This window comes from Microcaecilia unicolor, chromosome 1 (assembly GCF_901765095.1).
Source record: "Microcaecilia unicolor chromosome 1, aMicUni1.1, whole genome shotgun sequence".
Classification (NCBI taxonomy): Eukaryota; Metazoa; Chordata; class Amphibia; order Gymnophiona; family Siphonopidae; genus Microcaecilia; species Microcaecilia unicolor.
Genome location: NC_044031.1, coordinates 404364828 through 404385627, shown reverse-complemented (window position 1 = coordinate 404385627; position 20800 = coordinate 404364828). Strand labels below are relative to the sequence as shown.

General features: G+C 40.9%; 1 protein-coding gene across 4 annotated transcripts; it reads right to left on the bottom strand.

The window, feature by feature from the left end:
* Window positions 1-4692: 4692 nt before the first annotated feature.
* On the bottom strand, window positions 4693-19096 carry RBM24 (RNA binding motif protein 24). Of its 4 annotated transcripts, none has more exons than XR_003943060.1 (5): window positions 18592-19096; window positions 17646-17769; window positions 11562-11616; window positions 11133-11264; window positions 6398-6483 (listed from the first exon to the last, which is right to left on the bottom strand). XR_003943060.1 is itself a non-coding variant. In XM_030211318.1 (5 exons), the coding sequence occupies exons 1-4, from the start codon at window positions 18757-18759 to the stop codon at window positions 11243-11245; spliced, it is 369 nt and encodes a 122-aa protein (XP_030067178.1). In that variant the 5' UTR covers window positions 18760-19096; the 3' UTR covers window positions 6403-6483; window positions 11207-11242. The 4 variants fall into 4 exon arrangements, 2 of the variants coding, with proteins under 2 accessions (XP_030067161.1, XP_030067178.1); XM_030211318.1 differs by having other exon boundaries at window positions 6403-6483; window positions 11207-11264; XR_003943061.1 differs by having other exon boundaries at window positions 6408-6483; window positions 11149-11264.
* Between the last annotated feature and the right edge of the window lie 1704 nt (window positions 19097-20800).

The following is a 20800-nucleotide window of genomic DNA, read 5'->3' as shown; positions in this document are numbered from 1 at the left end:
AATTATGGAGAGAATGTAAGGACTAAGTACTCCAAGGTACCGTTTAAGTATACAAGAAGGCTTTGGGTCGTGAGCAGCTGGGAGAAGGCAATGGCAAACCATTCCTGCATCATGACAAGAAACCCACAAGGAGAGATGCCCTCACAGTGTGGTCACCAGCAGTCAAATCAATTCCTATGGTCTTCCTCTCAGTTGCCACATGGGAATTGCTAGCATGGCTTTGTAAAAGAGCCCCTATATTAATTAGCTATGTTCAGGGCTCTTCTATATTTGCATGGCAAAATATTGCTGTTTAATGTGGGTAATTTGGATTACAAATATAAAGGAATTTGGGAGATTGCTGTTTCAGCCAGAAATGCTCATAGTGTCTAAGATTTCACTTAGCAAGTCTAACACTGTGCTTTGTACCATGATGCAATATTCCTAGGATTTGCCTGTGTCAGTTGGATTGGGACTCACATATCTGGGTATTTTCCAATGAACACTTTCTTTTTAGGGTCTGCTAAGGGAGTAAATACAAATTTTCTAGGATAAGATCCCAAAATGTAAATAAAAAAGTGCAAAGATACGGAGGAACTGAAACAAATCTTGATGAACCTGGAAGATGTAATAGGCTAAATTGACAAGCTAAAGAACAGAAAATCACCTAGACTCAGTGGCGTAGCAAGGGTGGGGCGGTGGGGGTGGTGTCAGCTCTGCTGGTTCCCTGCTCCCTCTGCCCCGGAACAGGTTGCTTCTGACACCCCCCCCCCCCCAGTGGCGTGCACATGGCAGGCAAGAATGCACTCGAGGGGGGGGGGCTTGGGTGATGCACCGGGGGGGGGGTTGATCGCCAAGGGGGGGTGTCATGCTGCACCCGGGGGGGGGGGGGGGCGCAGTGGCGAACTGCCCCGGGGGGGGGGGGGGTGCGCAGTGGCGAACTGCCCTGGGTGGCAGCTGCCCTCGCTACGCCACTGCCTGGACTGGATGTTGTACAGAATATAGAAAGAGCTCAAAAATGAAATTGTGGAACCCACGTGCTAAAAAAACCCCAAACATATTTTTTTGCAGAGGGGGTGTGTTGGGCAGCGAATAGGCGTTTCCGCTTCTACATTACCAAGCACTGATTAGCATGTGAGCCCTTACTGCCTACATATTAGGTGGCAGTAAGTGCTTATTCAGTAATTTCTATTAATGGCTGCTCGCTAACAGCAACATTAGCACATGGCCATTAATTCCAAAAATAGAAAATTGGCCATTTTATTGTTGTGATAAAAATGGCCATAGCACATGGGAAAGACTCGCTTAACAGCATGCTATGGCCGCTTTTACCGCAGCTTAGTAACAGAAATCTATAGAGATACATGGTTTAATGAGACAGAGTCAACATGGGTTGCAAGGGAAATCTTGTCTCACCAATTTGCTACATTTTTTAAGGTGTGAATAAACAAGTGGAAGAAGATGAGACAGTTTATCTAGATCTTTAGAAAGGTTTAGACAAAGTCCCTCATGAGAGATTTCCAAGGAAATTAAAAAGCCTTGGGAAAGAAGGCAATATTCTGTTGTGGATTAGGAACTGGTTAAAAGTTAGAAAACAGACAGTAGAGTTAAATAGACAATTCTGTCAATGGAAGAAGGAGCATAGTGGAGTACCGCAGGGTTCCGTATCAGGACCCGTTCTTTTTAAGATATTTATAAATTATTTGGAAATGGGAACAATAAGTAAGGTGTTCAAATGTGCAGATGACATAAAACTATCCAAAGTTTGTTCAAAACTGTATGCAAATTGTGAGAAACTGCAGGAGGACCTTGGAAGTCTGAAGACTGAGTATCTACATGCAGTGGCGTTCCGAGGGGCGCTGACACCCGGGGTGGATTGCCGATGCGCCCCGCCCCCCCAGGTGCAGTGCCCCCCCATGGCGAAAGAACCCCCCCCGGGTGCATGCCACTGGGGGGGGGGTGCCACGCGCAGGTCGGCGTCGTTCGTTTCCATGCTCCCTCTGCCCTGGAACAGGTTACTTCCTGTTCCAGGGCAGAGGGAGCATGGAAACGAACGACGCTGACCGGCGCGCGGCACCCCCCCCAGCGGCGTGCACCCAGGGTGGACCGCCCCCCCCCTTGGTACGCCACTGTCTACATGGCAGATGAAATTGAATGTGGACAAGTGCTAAGTGACACACATTGAGAAGAAAAACCCACATTATAGCTACACTAGTAAAACATGCCTGTTTCTTGCGTTAATGAAATGGGCGCTAGCACAGTTTCGTTCCGAACCTCCCCCCTCCCTACTCACCCCTTTCGGTGTTCTGATGGCACTGTCCGCCATTGTTGTGGTCCTCGGCACACAACCTTCAATGTGCTGCATCGTTGGTTGTGAAGCCACTGACGCCGTTGCTCCGCCCTCGACATCATCACGTTTGATGCGAGAACGGGGCCCCAACACAATGTTTTCGGTGGCTTCACTACCACGAAGGCTTCGAACCGGAAGTGCCCGGATGACCTGACAGTGACGTCAGTGTCCTCAGAACGTTGAGGGTGAGTTTTATTATATAGGATGATGCTAGGGTCCACTTTTAGTTAGTGTGACAGAAGAGTGGGGTTTTTAAGCCTGTAAAACTGCTTAATTAATTCTTGAAGTGTATTTTTCTAGTTTGGCCAGCAGGTGGTGCATGCTTATGCTTAAAGCTGTTACAGAGAAAAGACCTGCAGTGATGTGGCCAACAAAAACTGTTGTTGTTCTGGGCTCTGATTGGCCTGGAGTTTGAAGTTACCGGTTTTGTCTTCAGTCTTAGCCAGGAAGAAAAGAGTGTAGGATCTCTTTGCTGAGACTCTGTGAACAGTTATATGTCCTGAATTTCCCAGGTACTACTTAGATAGTATACAAATGTTTAGTTAGTGTTATAATTGATCCATATTTCAGTTACTTGTTATTGTTCTGCTGATTGCACATTTTCTGTTTCACTGTTCCATGTTCTGTGACAATAAACACTATTAGTTTGTTGACTCTGCTGGTCTGGACCAATAAGAATCCTGGTGGTTTGTGTGTTGGGTCTGCGAGTGCTTTTTGGGAACTTTGGGACCAGTAGGAGTGTGGCCTCCAGTAACCTAGCAATCACTGGGAATAATTTAAGAGCGGGAGACTCACCCATACTCAGTCGGTGGGAGGAGGGTGCTACTGTAGAGCACAAGCGGCAGGTGCAGGCAGAACTGAGCTGTGCTGGGGATAGACCTTCTATGTGGCCAAAGGGTACCCCAGGCAGGTGGCTAGGCATTTCATGACAGTCAGCACCCAAAACAGACCCTAGGGGTCATTGTGGATAACACTGAAATATTCTACCCTGTACAGAGTGGGAGCCAAAAAAAGTAAACAAAGCTTGGAATTATTAGGAAAGAATAGCATATAAAACAAAGAAACTACACCTTGAGTATTGCATGAAAGATGTGGATAGAGGTCTACAAAATCCTGAATGGAGTGAAATGGGTAAAAATCATTTTTTACTGTTTCAAAAAAAGAAAAATGTCAATGATAGTTCTACGCACCCTATATGAATTCAAAACATCTGTTGATCTTTATAGTATGGATATTAAAACATAGTAGCATAGTAGGTGACAGCAGAAAAAGACCTGTACGGTCCATCCAGTCTGCCCAAAAAGATAAACTCATATGCGCTACTTTATATGTATACCTGACCTTGATTTGTATCTACCATTTTCAGGGCACAGACTGTAGAAGTCTGCCCAGTACTAGCCCCGCCTCCCAACCACCAGTGCTGCAAACCAATCTCCATTAATCTTCTGAGGATCCATTCCTTCTGAACAGGATTCCTTTATGTTTATACCATGCATTTTTGAATTCCGTTACCGCTTTCATCTCCTCCACCTCCCGTGGGAGGGCATTCCACGTATCCACCACTCTCTCCGTGAAAAAATACTTCCTGACATTTTTCTTGAGTCTGCCCCCCTTCAACGTCATTTCATGTCCTCTAGTTCTACCGCCTTCCCATCTCCGGAACAGGTTCATTTGCGAATTAATACCTTTCAAATATTTGAACGTCTGTATCATATCACCCCTGTTTCTCCTTTCATCCAGGGTATACATGTTCAGGTCAGCAAGTCTCTCCTCATACGTTTTGTAATGCAAATCCCATACCATTTTTGTAGCTTTTCTTTGCACCACTTCAATTTTTTTTACATCCTTAGCAAGATAAGGCCTCCAAAACTGAACACAATACTCCAGGTGGGGCCTCACCAGCGGCTTGTACAGATCTAAGATTGCTTCACACAGGCAACCCTACCAGATAGCAGTTTTTTAATAAATTGAGTAAATGGTATGCAACAAAATTTATTTATATTATTTAATATATGAGGATTGGAAAGGAATAATATTGTAAAGCAGAACATATACCATATAAATATGCACAAGATTCATGTTTACATTACATAACACTGGTAGTATTCTAAATACTTAAAAGAAATCCAGTGACAATGGGTTTAAGCTCATAAAAAGTTTGTTCTCTTGTATGAAATGTTTTCAAGTATAAAAAACAAACCCCACCAATACAGTGTAAATGGTCAGTTCCCATTTAGGTCAAGAGTAAAAACTGCAAGTATTCTGGTTTTACAAGCCCCAATATAAAGCAGCGTTCTCTTTTTCTTACAAAGGAAACAAAAAGGTTACATCTAGGTATAAATGAGTGAAAATTATAGAACAAATGTTTCGAAGATGTTTTAATGTAAAAAAGAAAAGAAAGCAGGACTCTAGTAGCTATGTCAACTTTTAGATGCTTAAGGTAGGCATTCCATCATACAATGCATATACAAAAATTAAATAAATGCAAGCTGATATCTTTAGTTGAGTAGACTAATATCTGATACTACCTGCAAAGCTGCTAAATAATTTATGCCATGAGATGAATACATACTTTTTACAGAGTTGCATCTAAAGTTCCCTTCTTTAGAGCACAGCATAGTAAAACATTCAAAATAAATATATCTACAATTTAAACAGTATTACAAAATAAGGCATAGTTTGTATTATATATCATTAACCCTTGAAGAACTGCAGTCTAATCAGAAGAAATCTGTACTGCATATCCATTTAATAAATACTTTTGTTTAAATATTACTCTTGACATAGATACTAAAATGTGTACAAATCATTTCAAAAGAAAAAAAAATAATTTAAAACAGTTCTTAAAGGGTTAAATTCAGTGAGCTTTTTCCTGCCTTTATTCAGAGCTAAGAATAGATGCAATAAAACAGAAAGAGAAGGCTGTTGTAGTAAAAGGGGCTGATCCCATTTTGGGATCAGAATAGCTGACACCAGCAGTTAAAGTTTCCCAAAAGTGAAACAGGATGGGGAGAGGGATTAGAATGTGACAGGCTCATTGAGCCAGCACCACTGATGTGTTCTCTCCAGAGCTGTCCATGTTATTGATTGTCTGTGCAGCTGTTGCGCCCATTAATTCCACATCACTTGCTCCATAGTTCCACTCATCCAGAGGACAGATGAGAAAACAACTTTGGTGCCTATCATCATTACAGAACAGATCCATGTGCCACTTTAGACTGTTCAATCTCTGTTGTGTTTAGAGTAGGAACTTTTTTTTTCCTCCCTTCATCGGCACAGGCTCTATAGGCAATAGCGGAAAAAAAAATCTACAAAAAGACAATTGTGCTTCAACAATTAAAAAAAATACAGTCTATAACTTGGAAGCTACATATTGCTTTCTCTGATTAATTTTCTTCTTCATTCCTGGTTCAGTGTTTCAAGAAAATAGTTTCACATGAGTAAAAAAAAAAAAAAAAGTTAATTTGTTTCCCTGATTATGTAAAAAAATACACTCAAAGCTTTTTAACCCTTCTCAAGTCTTATTTCTCTTCTCCCGTCAGTAGGTGATACTTTCAGCCTCCTCTTGTTTAACACCAGAAATAGAGTCCCCAATTCTTTCTCACTTCCCTCTTCTCTTTCACCCGCACCAACCTGATTTGGATGTATACAGAATATATTTGCTGGAATAAGTTTCTCTCATTTTGCAACAGCATAGGGATTTTTTTTTTATTTATTCTTAAAGTGGTTTAGTAAATTAACATTGTCTCTCATCAAAACTACTGACACTGGAAGCCTGAAGGGGAAGAAAACAAATTCCTCAGAAGTCCGATTGCTATTGCATACGGTCTGCCTGCAGCTGCTGTGGTTGATACTGACCAAAAGCTGCAGCCGTTGCAGCAGCTGTCCCTGGGGTTGCAGCAGTAATCGGTTGCTGGAGGGCGTAACCATAACCGGCAGCAGCGACGTACCCAGTAGTGGCTGGAGACGCCGCATAAGGGTACTGGTCATAGGCGGCAGCGGCGGCTGCAGCAGAATACTGTGCATAGGCTGCTCCAGTGTAGTCGATGTATGGCGAGGCAGAGGCTGCAGCTGTTGCAGTAGTAGGCTGGATGTGTGGAATTATGACTCCTGGCTGCACAAAGGCCTGAGGGTAGACATAGTGAGAAGGTATCCTGTTAGAAAGGAAGGGGGGGGGGGGGAGAAACAAAATAATTAAAAATTACATTTCAAAATCGACCACAGAGCAGAACTGCTGTATCTTTTCACATATGGGGGGAGATGGGAAGGGAAGAATAAAAAACTTGATTTATTGGTTATTATATGAATAGGGTTGCCACAATAACTGGGTTTCTAGATGTCATTTGAAGAAATAATTTCAGTAGCTCCAAATTGATAATGTAATATAAGCCTGATATTAATAAAGTTAGGTGTTGTCTTCAAGTAAAAACTAGTTTATATATAATATCAATGTAAAAAGACTATTGCGAAAAACTAAACTCTATACACAAAATCTCCAGTCTTTTTACTAGCCCTCTTGTACATATGTACTTCACTTAAAGTTCATCTCACTTTGTTACCCATTAGTGTTAATATAGCTGCTGATTGTGCTGGGTTTATACCTGTGTGCAGGCATGTTTAAAGTTAGTCACATGACTAGCAGAGGATCAGTTCTTCAGCCCCCCCCCCCCCCTAAAAGAAAGAATTTATAGGGATAGTTCAAGAACGAAATATCGTGGCAACCCTACACAGGCAGCTACAAAGACTCAGCACACATTAATTTCTCTGCAATTTCAGTCACCCTTATTTAAAGAAAAAAAAAAAAAAAAGAGTGCAGGCGACAAAGAAGGTTTAAATAATCACAAGTCTGGTAAATCACAGCAAAGTCACACACTTTGCAAACAAAACCTAGTGCAGCTTACTGTCAAAATGGTGTTGTGGGACACTACGCTGATCCTATTCAAAACCAAGGCATCAAATCCCAAGTACATGTGCATCACCCACTGTTACAAGGTCATGAGGACACAAAGGTCAAACCTGTTTACATAAATATTAGGCTGCTAATGTATTGTCCTGTGTCAATTTTTTGCTTGCAAGCAAAAGTGGAATGCTTGGAGAGCCTGTACTTGTAAACAGAAAAGTGGTTATGAAAAGTACCTCATGGCACCATTTAATTATTCCTACCAGATCAGCATATGAATGTAAAATGCACCCCTCTTTCATCCCAGTAACAAAAACAGCTTTGCTACCTGGATGCATGCAACCATTATGGCTTTTTAAAGAAAAAAATAAAATGAGACCGCTGCTCCTGATGGAAAACATCTGTCTTCCACTTTTCTAGGCAGCCAAACAGAAATAAATCAACTATATTTTTACAGTATTTAATCTCACCATGAAAATGTGATACCAACTTTATCTACTGTCTTACTTGAATTACACACATGCAATGGACCTAATTTTAAACACAATGATTTTTTTACAGTCTTTACTAAATATAATGCACTCAGACTCAGTACTTTGGTCAAATATGGTGAAAGTCATCATACCAGCAATGAAAATAGTGATCTCTATGGCAAGTTAAATAAGGGCCACGTGCATGTCCCTCTACACGTAATGGTCATCCACTAAACAGATGCTACTATTGACACAATGGACCTGTAATATACAGCCATTCTGGAATCAATTCAGTCAGATTAAAAGAATATGTCAGTATCAGAACGCTTTACTAACAGGACCACAGTTCAATGCTCAAAAACATCTGAAGTCACAGTGTGCCACTTTGTTACATTTCTTATCAATTTGTAGCCAATACATCTTGTTACAATAAGTAACCCAACTCAGTAAAGCCAATCAGAGAAAATCTATTGGCATGCAGAATCCGTAAACTCTTTCTGTGAAATGCTATTCTTTGGAGACGACTTCATGTGCTTCACAAGTGCCTAGTTAAGCCTAGACAGAAGGATGCAGGTGCTTCTGCTTAAATCATTGTAGGAAAGACACCAACCTTGCAGCAACTGAGGAACAGGTGGAAGACTGTGAAACTTTATCTCGCTCGGCCTTCTCAGTCTACTGTGCATGCCTTGGTTAGCGTTTCACAGAGTGATTGATAGGGGAAGCTGCAGTGGGGCTATTTTTAATCACCTCTCATGTGAGAAGGGTTTCAAGGAGAATAAAGTGTCTTTACATGGACGAAGTGAACATTTTCAATGTATCAAAAAGATCAACCCACATGTATCCCAATGAAAACTTAACTATATTACTGTCAAATAAATGGATCACGGAGAAAATTACAACCATTTGTCATTTATCTTGAACAAAGCATCCAAAAAAGTCTTCTTCCACCACTGCTTTTCTAAGTGCCCCTCTTTTCCCCACCCCAAAAAATACCACAAGTGTTAAACTTCAAGTATATTTTACCTAATGAACATACATACTATTTTCACTCTGAAAAAACTAGCACAAGTTTGATTGTAACAATCTCCTATACATTAACTTAGCCACCAACGTTACAAGCTCATCCATTCCAGAATACAGGAAGAGCGAGAAAGTTAACACACAAAAACATAAGGACTACACAGCAGCTCAGTCAGCTTCTCCTTATAACCAATCATAAACTATATTTTATGGCCACAACTACATTCCAATTCAGTTATACTTCTCAAGCTAGACAGGATTTCCATAAACTAAATTCTAAAATCTTACCATGTACCCTATTCATTCCTAATAAGTGTTAACAAGCAATAATGTGCTTAACGTTAATAGGCAGAGGGGAATAGTAGTCTACACAAAGGGTATGGTTATAGAAACATGCCTTATTTTATGTTTCAGTACCCAACACCATTCACCTAAGGCAGAAAGCTATGGTCTTTTATCTCTTCCTATATTTTGTCAAGTACCTTCATTACTGATTTAAAATAGTATTAAATGTAACAAATTTCTTAGGATTCTTATCCAAAGAAAGGATTCCATCCTCCAAATAAGAAATTCCTACATGTATTTCTCAGTTATCACATAAATCATGGGCTGCTTTCCAAAATTACAGCTTAGTGAAAAACACCTTTGCAGAGCTGAACATAAACTTGCGAACTTCAGAGCACTAGCAGGAAACAATGCCAGGGAGCCAAGGAACTCCAATAGCTGGATAAAGTGGTGCAGAAGTGTTCAGAGGGCAGAAGAAACAACAAACAGGATAAAACTTTCCCATTAATTCCTCCAGCAATTAGCACCTAAATGCAAGCACCACTTGCACGCTAAGATTATAAAATATCTGTATTTCAGCATGTGAATATTCACACACGTAAGCGTTAGACGTACGCTCAGTGGTATTTTATGAATGTGCCATTCACAAACCACTGGAGTAGTTAATTAATGAGGTGTCAAACAATAATTGGGAGTTAAATTTGCACACATCTGCCCTAGTCATTATTCTATAACATCCGTGCCTAAATTTCATAGCGCAAACTAAAAAGGGGCGTGGCTATGGGAAAAGCATGGGCGGATCATGGGGGCATTCTCAGAAGCTAGGTGCAATGCTATGAAATAAGGCCGTATCCATGCTTAAGTTAGGCGCTGGCAATACACCCGGTTTCAGCAGGCATGAATCAAAGAGTCACAAGATATATGCTAATCTACTATTCTGCGATGCTTGCTCTTTACCGAATGCTAGTTTAGCATGGACCTTTCTGGTGCCGAATTTTAGGCACCGTTTACTGAACGTGGCCCACAGAGCAAGGGGGCATAAAAGGGGAGGCGCATGGGCCTGTCAAACATTTATTTTCAAAGAATACCTGAATTTTTCATGCCACAGTGCTCTATTTAGGTGCGCATTTTTATGCCTGTCGACATGGCATAAGTGGAGATATCTAAATGTTACTGCATGAATGCCTACTTAAGCTAGTATTCTAAAACAGAAGCTGGGAGCCCGGATTCCGTTATATAATTTGCGCTCAGCATGCTGCATTTTGGTGCTCTTTATAAGAGCTGACCATTTTATGATATTTATGGTGAACGGAAACCATCTCCATAAAACACCAGATAATTGGCGTGGAATGAACGTGCCATGATCGTTACTTGACTCCAAGTCTCGGAATCTATGGTTTGTTCACCCTGCTGCCTGAAGGATAAGTATTGTTAACTATACATAACTGAGTACAGGGAATTCAGTTCAATGCAATAAATATGTTTCCCTATTTTGATACTGGATGTTTTTGTTGTTGTTGTTGTCTGCCACTTTGAGTTGTTGCTATAGGAAAGCCCACGATATAAAGTAATAAAAATCAAGAAAATAGAATAATTCTTTCATTTTGTACCTAAAGCAAATATTAGAACTACTTAGGAATGTTATATATGTTTTACGGCGATAACTATTAACAACCCTCTAGGTAAGACTGCAATTTTTTATTTTATTTTTTTTTTTTGGGGGGGGGAGGGGGGAGACTATGACCAAGTGTTAACTGTTAATAGGAAGAACCAAACCAAAAAATAAAATAGTTGAAAAACGTCATCATGCAGACAAGTTGATCTTCTTGTATGAAAAGGTCACACAAAATGTAACACTCACTACAAAATACAGTTAAAGGAAAATCACAGGCTACAGCTTCAAAGCAGGAAAAAAAAGTCCCTTGTGCTCCCCATGGCAAAGTCAACACTTCTCACCAAACACCAAAACAAACCAAAAAAAAAAAAAAACTCCCCCACCCCCAAAATGCCACTACAGCTCTTTTTCAATGAAATAGAAAGCACACAGTTTAGCTATGAACACGTCATTGCTTAAAAAAGGCACACTGAGGGCTACTGAATAAAATAACATAAAAAATAAACATACATGCATTGTTAATCACCAGTTTCTCGTTTTGTGTGTTTGACTCTACAGGTTACACAGTTTAATTCCAAACAGACCTATTCCACCTCTTATCATCAAATCCTTCTGATCAGTTATCTTAACCATAAACGATCCCTGTCAGATTAGAAAGAGATAAATAAAATTGAGTCAAGCTGAGAAATGGGGAGTAGGACACAGTGGTCTTGGCTGTATATTTTAGTAACAATTTGTTAAGTTAAGGTGGGAAAGCTATGTTGTGGCTACACATCTTGACTCTACAATAGCACAAGCATAACCCCACTAAGAACATAGCTGCAGCACCTTTGGTTGAGAAAATAAAAGGACACGGATCCGTACTTCCAAACTTATTCAGTACTCTAAGAGGTAGAAAAAATAATTATGAATGAATTCTTAAAACATCACTTGACTTACCCAAATGGTCTTTGTATAAGAGCCGGATGAATCTGCTGAATTCCAAAGGCAAAACCTATTTATAAAAAAAGAAAAACAAAACAATGTCCTCACCTTATCAATCTCCCATCGTTCATAAGAGGGTGAATACAGCACTTATTTCTACAGAAACACTTTGAAAGTTAAGCAAATTGTAGCCCAGGCTAAGCATATTTTCTTAATGCAGAACAAGTTTGTTATAGCTTGTGTTTCAAGCTGTGGAATAATTCATGACAATGCATCCAGCGATAGTGTAGGTCATGTCATATATGCTATGATACTTCTAAAACACCAAACCAAAATTATATATGTTATACCACTAGAACTGATATTCAGACCACAGAAGGCAGCCTGGCTAATTCCCCCAGTCGGTGGTGAGCCCGGTGACCAGCATCGAATATCTGGTTTATTTTTGGCTGGTTTAAACCTAACTGGCCAAGCCAACCTTTATTTTATTTATTTATTGAACATATTTATATCCCAAACCATCCATAGTTTTGGACTGATTACAAGAAAGCATACATAATAAAAATAAACATAAAATCAACATTACATTAAAACATTAAATTTTAAAAACAACACATATAAAAGAAATAAACTGATTGGCTAATCTAATTACCATACACTTCAAAAGATAACTCTATATTTGATTTCTTCCCAAACACAGCAATACAAGCTCAGTAAAAAATCTAATTTCCAAGTGCTTCATTAAATAACCATGTTTTAACATCTTTCTTGAACTGAAAATAGGAAGTAATCTTATGAAGGGTTACAGGAAGTTCATTCCAAAGTTTAGGGGATCTACAATATTCAGTGCTGGCCAGTTAAGTTTATAGTGGCCAAAGATAGGTCTGCAATTTGGGTGGCCCGATTTGGCCGCCCAACAAACGGTGATGCGCTGAATATTTGCAGATAGCCAGTTATATCTCGCAAAATAACTGGCTACCCACTATCCCCCAGACCCTAGATCACGTGCCTGGAGATCCGTGCCAAAATCCAAGCGTATTCTATAATGATGTGCGTAACTTAATTGGCTTAACAAGATAATCAGAATTGATAACTTAACAAGCAATAATGAACACTAATTGACAATTAGAACTTACACGCACACTTCGCTAAGCACATTCTGTAACACAGTGCACCTAACTTCTAACAAACGCAGGCAAAAATGGGCACAGTTATGGGTGGGGAAATGGGCATTTCGTGGGAAGTTCCGAAATTTATGTAAGCAGTTACAGAATATGGCCCAGTGAATGTAAGTCTATGCATCAGGATTTACGCCACATTTTCACTGGTGTAAATGGATGTGGATAGTTTTAGGAGCTGAGATATTAACTAAGCGTATTCTATATTTGGCGTCTAAATCTAGGCGCCGATTATAGAATACGCCTAGTCGGCACTGATTTCCACTCGGACCTTTTAGGCGCCATATATAGAATCTCTCCCTATTCGCTGACTACGAATATTCAGCGAGAGATAACAGCTGGTTAAATAGTGCTGAATATTAGGGGGTATGTATTTCCTCTTGCTTCTTTAGGTTTTCAAATTGGAACTGGCCTCTGTTGGGCTACAGTGCCCTAAGCCTTCCTGCTGCCTGGTATGCATACATCCCAAGTCCTGCCAGGGTAACACTGTTTGCAACGCCCAAAGGCTCTCTCTTCTCAGGGGCTTTTAACATTGCTTCCACAGCAAACCTATCCCCAGCTGACCCAAAGAATGGAAGATTCGACCAGGCAATCAAAGCCAGGTCCTTCAATCAGCAGTGCACTGAGTCCCAGGCCAACTCACAAAGCAATTATTTTTCAGCTAATCATCACCTTGCTTTAAAAAGATGAGCTCACACAAATCACGGGAAGTTTGATTGATAGTAACATCCAACTTACTTTTCAGCTCTCTAGACTGGCGTAAAGCTATTATTTATTTATTTAAAAAAACTTATCCCCTCCGAAGGGACACCACCTTGTAAGTGGTGGAGGGGCTTCCGTGTTTCAATGACTCAGAGGGCTATGCTGAAGGGTTACCCATATCAGACAGGCCTCTGAGGAGAAACCAGACAAAGAGTGTCCCAAATTAGGGAGAGGGGAAAGATGGTGACCTGAAACTCGTACACTCAACGGCCCAGCTGTCCTCTGAAGTTCAGTTTTTGTTCACTTGAAATTTCCTCTCTGCATTGCAGTTGCCTTAACAGAGGAAGGGGACAATGGGGGGGTCAGCCGCCGATGACCAGCGTTTTGTCCCCTGTGCAGCAAGTATGGGACCGCTGTATGACGAGCTGCCCATAGATGACTGGGTTGATGAGTCCTTTGATTAGCGCCGACGAAGAAGCGTCGATGCTCTTGGACCTGGAAACAACTTCATCGCTCAAAAATCATTTAACCACCATGCCCAAAGGAGTGGAGGAGTGAGTCAGGAGTGTATGCTGAAACGAAAGTCGTTTACAGCTGAACCCGTGTCGGCGGTGCTACTCCTAAACCCTTAAGAGTTATCAGCTTGGAGTTTTTGGCTCCCGTGGAGGTTGCATTGAATGTCATCTGGAGGGTGCTCCAGGACCTGACAGTGGTAGAGAATGACTTTGCTTCAGAAATAGTCTTGTTAATGAGCCACATGGATAATCTAATCGAATCCTTTGAGAATATACAGCAAATGAAGTTCTACTGAAGTAGGAAACGGTTAAGATTTGAAAATGATAAAAGACCAGAAAAAATGTGAACAAAATGAATATTGTTGTAGATGATTATCGAGATTGTTGTTTTCCCAGAGTTCCGGGTATGACTCCTAATGTTTTTTTTTCCTCTGAAATAATTCCTCTTAATATATTAATTCAAAAGGAGTGAAGCCTGTGAAACTGGGATTACTTTAATCAGCGGGAATTGGATTGGAGATTCAAGGGTTTGTATTGTTAAACAATTTCTGGTTTTAAAAGGGAAAAAAATGAAATCAGGTGTATTACTTTCACTAATATTGGACAATAAGTATGTTTCCAATGAAATTGATGGACTATGCACCGTTATGGTCTTGAAGAAACCAACCAGATGATCAATGTGGAATAATGATTTAGATAAATAATAACTGGGGATAATCGGGTTAATACCACGATTTCTTTGTTTGCTGTTGCTTAAATTGATCTCCTTGTCTTGTTTCACTCTCCCTATTTATTTTGTGGTCTAAGAAAGAGAAAGATTGTATAAAATCCATTTATCTTGTTGAGATTGTTTTCTTCTAATATTGTTTTAATGTACAATCATCTCTGTTTTACTGTTTTGCAAGTGATCCTTGTAAAATGAAAAAATTATAAATAAATGATTAAAAAAAAACAAAAAACTTATTGTGCTCAATCCAAATATCCTTGGAAGATAATGTATACATTCATAACATAAAACCTACAATATATTAGAGCTCTATGTAAGCACACACATGGGAGAAACATCTTAATAGATCAGGTCTGAAATACTGTGCTTAAGTCCAGAAGTAGCCAGACTGAGATATTTTCAATCCCCTGAACAGAACAAGCAGCATGGCACAAGCTGCTGTGTAGATGATGATTCACAGTATAAAAGGTAAACATGTAAAACGATTTTTCACTGCCTCATAAAATGTCTTTAATCCAACGTTTGCATCCCACTGCCTAGTCACAGCAACTGTTACAAATCAAAACGTGCTTTAGGGTCAGATTGAAAGCATTGTTTTTCATATTACAGCCTTACGGCTGTATAGATGATGCTATTTCAGTAGCTCAGGCTGCTGCCTTGATGTCCTGCTTTGTACGTTTAATTTTCTTGGCTGAATAATCAAAAAAAAAGGCGATTAAAAAAAAGTCTTTTGAGACCCACCAGTGACTCGAAGCCTGCCTGTTGGATATTTTTTTGTGCTAAGGAACAATTGCTTCTCATTCGTTACTATATCAATGTTTACTAGTGTACTACCACTACAAGGGTGATAATTTTGTCATAGCAAATTTAGGAGAAAGCATAAATCATATTGAAAACCTCATTTAATGTAGTCTAGTGTTAGACTCATATTTATTTATGCATGCTATTGCATATTATACTATAGATGCACTGTAACATGGATTCTTTTGTAATACTGTACTGTCAAATATCTTGGACCTTCAACATCAGTGTTACATGGCATCTCAGTGTTTTTTGTAACAGCAAGTTACAAAGCTTGAAGCTTTAGGTATACATTTTTTTCACCCAAAAGGTTTATAAGGCTTTTCATATAGGTATTCCTGCTTATTTTACAAACAAATTAGTGAAATATGAGCCTCAGCATGAGCTACGTTCTTCTCAAAATTGTTCACTTCAGCTGCCTTCTGCGAGTTCCATTAAATTAGCAAACTTATGGAATTCACTACCACGAAAACTGAGCAGCATGCCTAGCTATCATTTTGAAAAGCCTTAAATACCTGGCTATTTGTAAACAGCTTTTGAATTGAATATTCATTAAATATTTTACCTAAGTATATTCTTGGTAATATGTTCTCCCCATGCATATTTCTGGCAATGATGATATTTTAGTACATGTATGTTATATCATTTTGTTTTGTAAATTTTGATATTTTTTTCTGTTTTGTAAATTGTTGGTTCATATTTTAGCATTGTAAACCGCTTGAGAACAAGTGCTGCATTAAACGATAATCAATTCAATAAAGCAAATCAAACCTTTGAATAGAATAACAGCACAGTAAAAGTATGACTAAAACATTTCAAAAGGGACAGTAAGAATATGAACTGCAGGCTCAACCCAAGAAGACAGGTCACAGAGTGTATCATATATATGCTTCTTTGCAGCTCAATAATAGTTTGCTTTCATGCCCTAAAAATGCCAAAAACTCATCAAGCCTGACCTAACATAGAAATGTAAGAAATAAGGCTTGCCTATGAAGTTTTAGAAAACTCTTATGGATGTGCCCTTCAGTAAGAATGCAGCCCAATCACATAAAAATGAAGAGGTCACATGACTGGAAACTGTAAAATCGCAGGATGTCAGAAAATGGCAAGGTTCATGAGAAGTCTTTGAAAAATGCTAAATCATGGCCTGCATGATAGCAGAAACAAATGTATAGCCCTCTTCATGGTCAGCAATTCATTCCTATATTAAATTAACTATATAGAGCTCAAATTAGAGGGGCACCCACTGAAGGCTGTTTTTTTGCAGACCACATGTGCTCCCTGTACTATGGAATTATGGCAAGGAGGTTACCCCCCCCCCCAAAAAAAAACAACAAAAAACACTTCCTTCTATTTAAAACATAAATGTACAGGCTTCCCAACAGGTGGAATTTCAGGACCAACCTACACTTCAAGGACGACTGAGGGGAGATATGATACAGATCTATAAAATAATGATTGGAGTGGAACAGGTAGATGTGAATCGCTTGTTTACTCTTTCCAAAAATACTAGGACTAGGGGGCACACAATGAAGCTACAAAGTAGTAAATTTAAAAAGAATTGGAGAAAGTTTTTATTCACTCAACGTGTAATTAAACTCGGGAATTCGCTGCCAGAGTATGTAGTAAAAGCAGTTAGCTTAGTGGGGTTTAAAAAAAAGGTTTGGATGGCTTCCTAAAAGAAAAGTCCATAGACCACTATTAAAATGGACTTGGGGAAAATCCACTGCTTATTTCTAGAATAAGCTGCATAAAATGTATTGTACTGTTTTGGGATCTGGAATCCAGTAGTTCTGACCTGGATTGGCCACTGTTGGAACAGGATGCCGGGCCTGATGGACCTTTGGTCTGTCCCAGTATGGCAATACTTACGTACTTTGTTTTAAAAATATTTAAAAGTACATCAAAAACTAAACATGATGGTATCATTCATTGTTTATAAACTGTCCACATTAAAGTAGCGGTGGTGTTGGAAATGGGAGGATGGATTAGATCTACTACTACTTAGCATTTCTATAGCGCTGCCAGGGTTACGCAGCGCTGTACAAGTTTAACATGGGGAAGGACCGTCCCTGCTCAAAAGAGCTTACAATCTAATCTGCTAAGAAATCTGATCTTTTCACACTCTTAACTTCCTTTCAAGAAATTCACTTACTGGTGCAAGAGCATTCCTCACCTGGCTGCATGATCCTCGGTTTTGCTCCAAGATAAGCAAGGTTTACATTTGCCTTCCTGCCATCTATGATAGGATTGGGGTCCTTGCAGGCCCTTTCAGCAGCAGCTCTGTCAGCCATGGTGACCTGTACAACAAATATATAACCAAGTAAACCATAAACCCCATCCCAGTACCATTACAAATACCCTTTATGGCTATATATCCTGCAGGGGAATAAATAAATGAAAAAAGGAATAAATAAAAGGAAATAAGCTAGCTGGGCAAGGCTTTTTTTTTTTAACAGTACTCTCTGGAGCAATAATACACATGAATGCACGCTCACATTACAGGTGCATGCATCTTGCCAAATCGTGTCACAGCAACTCTGTACCATGCCCTGGAGTAGCAGCAGCCGCCGCCACCACCTGAGAGAGCAACACCGCACAAGATCCCAGGGTGGCCTTTTTTTCCCCCCAAGATTTTTTATTGGTTTTAGTAAAACGTAAATAGTACATAACATTAAATAACCAAAAAAGATGCATTATGGAAATACATAATAGATTATAGTGTGCCAAGGAATTATGCAATTATAGTTATAATAATAATTCTAAGATAGGTAGTTGTTATCATTTATGTAGTTTCGTTTGTAATGGAATCAAGATAGGAAGCAATTGGAGACCATACAAGATCCCAGGGTGGCCTAATGCCTGCCAGAAACTCAAAGCGAACTTCCCGCGGCTAAGCGCACTCCCAAGCACAACCACACTTCAGGCACTGTTGTTCTCGAAAAGTGCGGCTCTGCCCTCCCTCCACCTCCCGAAAACAAAGTGGGACGAGGTAGAGCCTCCCAAGGAGGGACAGGAGTTCGAAGGGGGGTTCCCCGCCCCCCAAGTGCGTGCCCAGAGGGAAAGTGCTTAGGTGAGATGTGGCCCCAAAGGGCGGCTTCTTCCGCTTGCCCACAACTTACAAATCCGTAGCCGCGGGACTTGCCCGTCTGCCGGTCGGTGATGACCACGGCTTCCTCGATGTCGCCGAACACCTCGAAGTACTTGCGCAGGCTCGAGTCCGTGGTGTGGTAGGGCAGCCCCCCAACAAAGATCTTAGTGTACGTGGTGTCCTTTTGGGTAGTGTGCATTTTCCTACACTTCTCTCTCTGTCTCGCTCCCTATTCCCCCCACCGGCACCAACCTTCGCAGGGTGGCGCTAAAGGCAATCACACAAATGCAGCAATAGCACGGGGGCGCGCACAGCCAAAAAAAAAAAAAAAGAAAGTGAACAGTGCAGGTGGTACACAGTGCAATTCCACTTAGGTTGTTTTCTTTGTCCCTTATAAATAAACTTGGCGCAGGCAGAGCAGAAGGGCGCTGCGTTCTACTAGTTTATGTTCTTGTGGTGCTTGTTTCTGAGGTAGATGAGGGCGTCGGTGGGTGCTGGGGTACAGCGCGCAGGGCCCGAGCGTTTACATCTGAGCCTCTCAGCCTTCGCTTTTCCCCTAAAAGCCGGCGGCCTGGCCCCCGGGCTCCTCCCACCCCACCACGAGGGGGCGGGGCGTGATCGCCTCGCCTTCATTGGCTGCCTGCCCACCTGGACACGCTCCTGCCGAACAGCTGTTGCCTGACAGCTGGAGCGCTTCCCCCTCTCCCCCCGCCTCAGGAAAAAGGAGCGCGTGGCTCTCACGCGCGCTAATCTGGGGGAGGAGGGGGGAGAGAGAGCGTGTTGTTGTTGGTGCAGCAGGCACGGCAGGGAAGCGTCACCCTACATACATAGCCCCGGTGTGATTGGCACCGTTACGAGCTGTTGGTCAGCAGCCTGAAGATGAGATTCTCTTGTTACTCGTGTAGCTAACCAGGAATGATTTTTTTTTTAATACACAGTGCTATGGAAGGTGAAAAACAGCAAAACAAAAGTTTAAAAAAATCAAATCACATTAGGTGTTAGGAGGGAGGGAGAAGGCTTTATAAATCTTGTTTCTAGAACGCCTCAAGGAGGTTAGAAAACATTGTCTTGTCCTCATAGCTGAATGTTATTTTCATTTACAAACAACAGAAAAAGAACAGTCAGTCAATTTTCAAAATCCCAGGGGGGTAATTACCAGCATAAAGTGCAGTATGGGGCCCTTTTACTAAGATGCAGTAGACTTAACATGGGCCTATCATGTGGTAAAAGGGCACTACAGCAGGAAGTGCTGAGGTGTCCCACAGTAGGTTGGCCAGCAGTGCAGGCTACTCCTGTGGAAACAATATTTATTTTTTGCTGTAGGAGATGGGTCTGGGGGGCGGAGAGTAGGTGTGCCTGTGCTAATTGGGCACATTACCACACACTATCTAATTATTGCAGGAGTAGCGTAGGAGCCCTTACCACCTCCTGGCTCTAATGTATTGAATCTGAATCTGTTTGGATCTGGGTTCTGTTTGGTATTATTCTGATACACTGATTTCACTGTCGGGGCTATTTACTGAATTCTAGTACCTTGCCCATAGTAGCAGCAGTTAGAACACACTATTTTTGCTGCTGCAGGTGAGATTCTTTTGCTACTGGAGTTGAGCTGCTGCTAGAAACCGGTGAATTGTTTCTTTTGCTGCTGGAGGAGCTCTCCTCTTCTGGGGTCCGGAGGTGGGGCAGGGTTTTGGCATCCACCATAAATAAGAGACCAGTTTCAACCCGCAGAAAGCTTTTTTGCAGAATCAGAAACTTGCCAAAAAAAACAGCTTTTTGAGTCAGTTTCGGCACCAGGACCAAAACCAAATTTTGGTCAAGCTCTGTCCCTATTGCAGGGTCTTATAGAAGTAGGAAGATCCTGGATTCTCTACAGGGGGAACTATTCCAGCAGTTGGTAATGGAACCCACACAGGATGGAGCCATAGTGCTTACTAATGGGGAGAGGGCTTCTGATGTTATAGTAGGTGATCGTATGGCATCCAATGACCACCAGATGGTGTGGATTAATGTGGAGAGGGTTCATTCAAAACTGAAGGTTCTAGACTTCAAAAAGACTACCTTTATTCAGATGGGGGATTACCTCAAGGAATTGCTGACTGGATGGGAACATCTGGAAGAAGTTGGAAAGCAGTGGGTAAAACTGAAAGGAGCTATTGTAAGGGCGACAAACTTTTTTGTAAGGAAAGTAAATAAAAGTTAGAGGAAGAGGAGGCCGCTTTGGTTCTCAAAAGTGGTAG

Excerpts from the sequence above, each read along its gene's own strand:
- RBM24 (XM_030211301.1), bottom strand. The coding sequence starts at position 18,759 with ATGCACACTACCCAAAAGGACACCACGTACACTAAGATCTTTGTTGGG. Across the intron at positions 17,770-18,591 it reads AGTCCCGCGGCTACGGATTT|GTCACCATGGCTGACAGAGC; the intron begins GTAAGTTGTGGG and ends TTTGTTGTACAG. Across the intron at positions 11,617-17,645 it reads ACCGAGGATCATGCAGCCAG|GTTTTGCCTTTGGAATTCAG; the intron begins GTGAGGAATGCT and ends TTTTATAAATAG.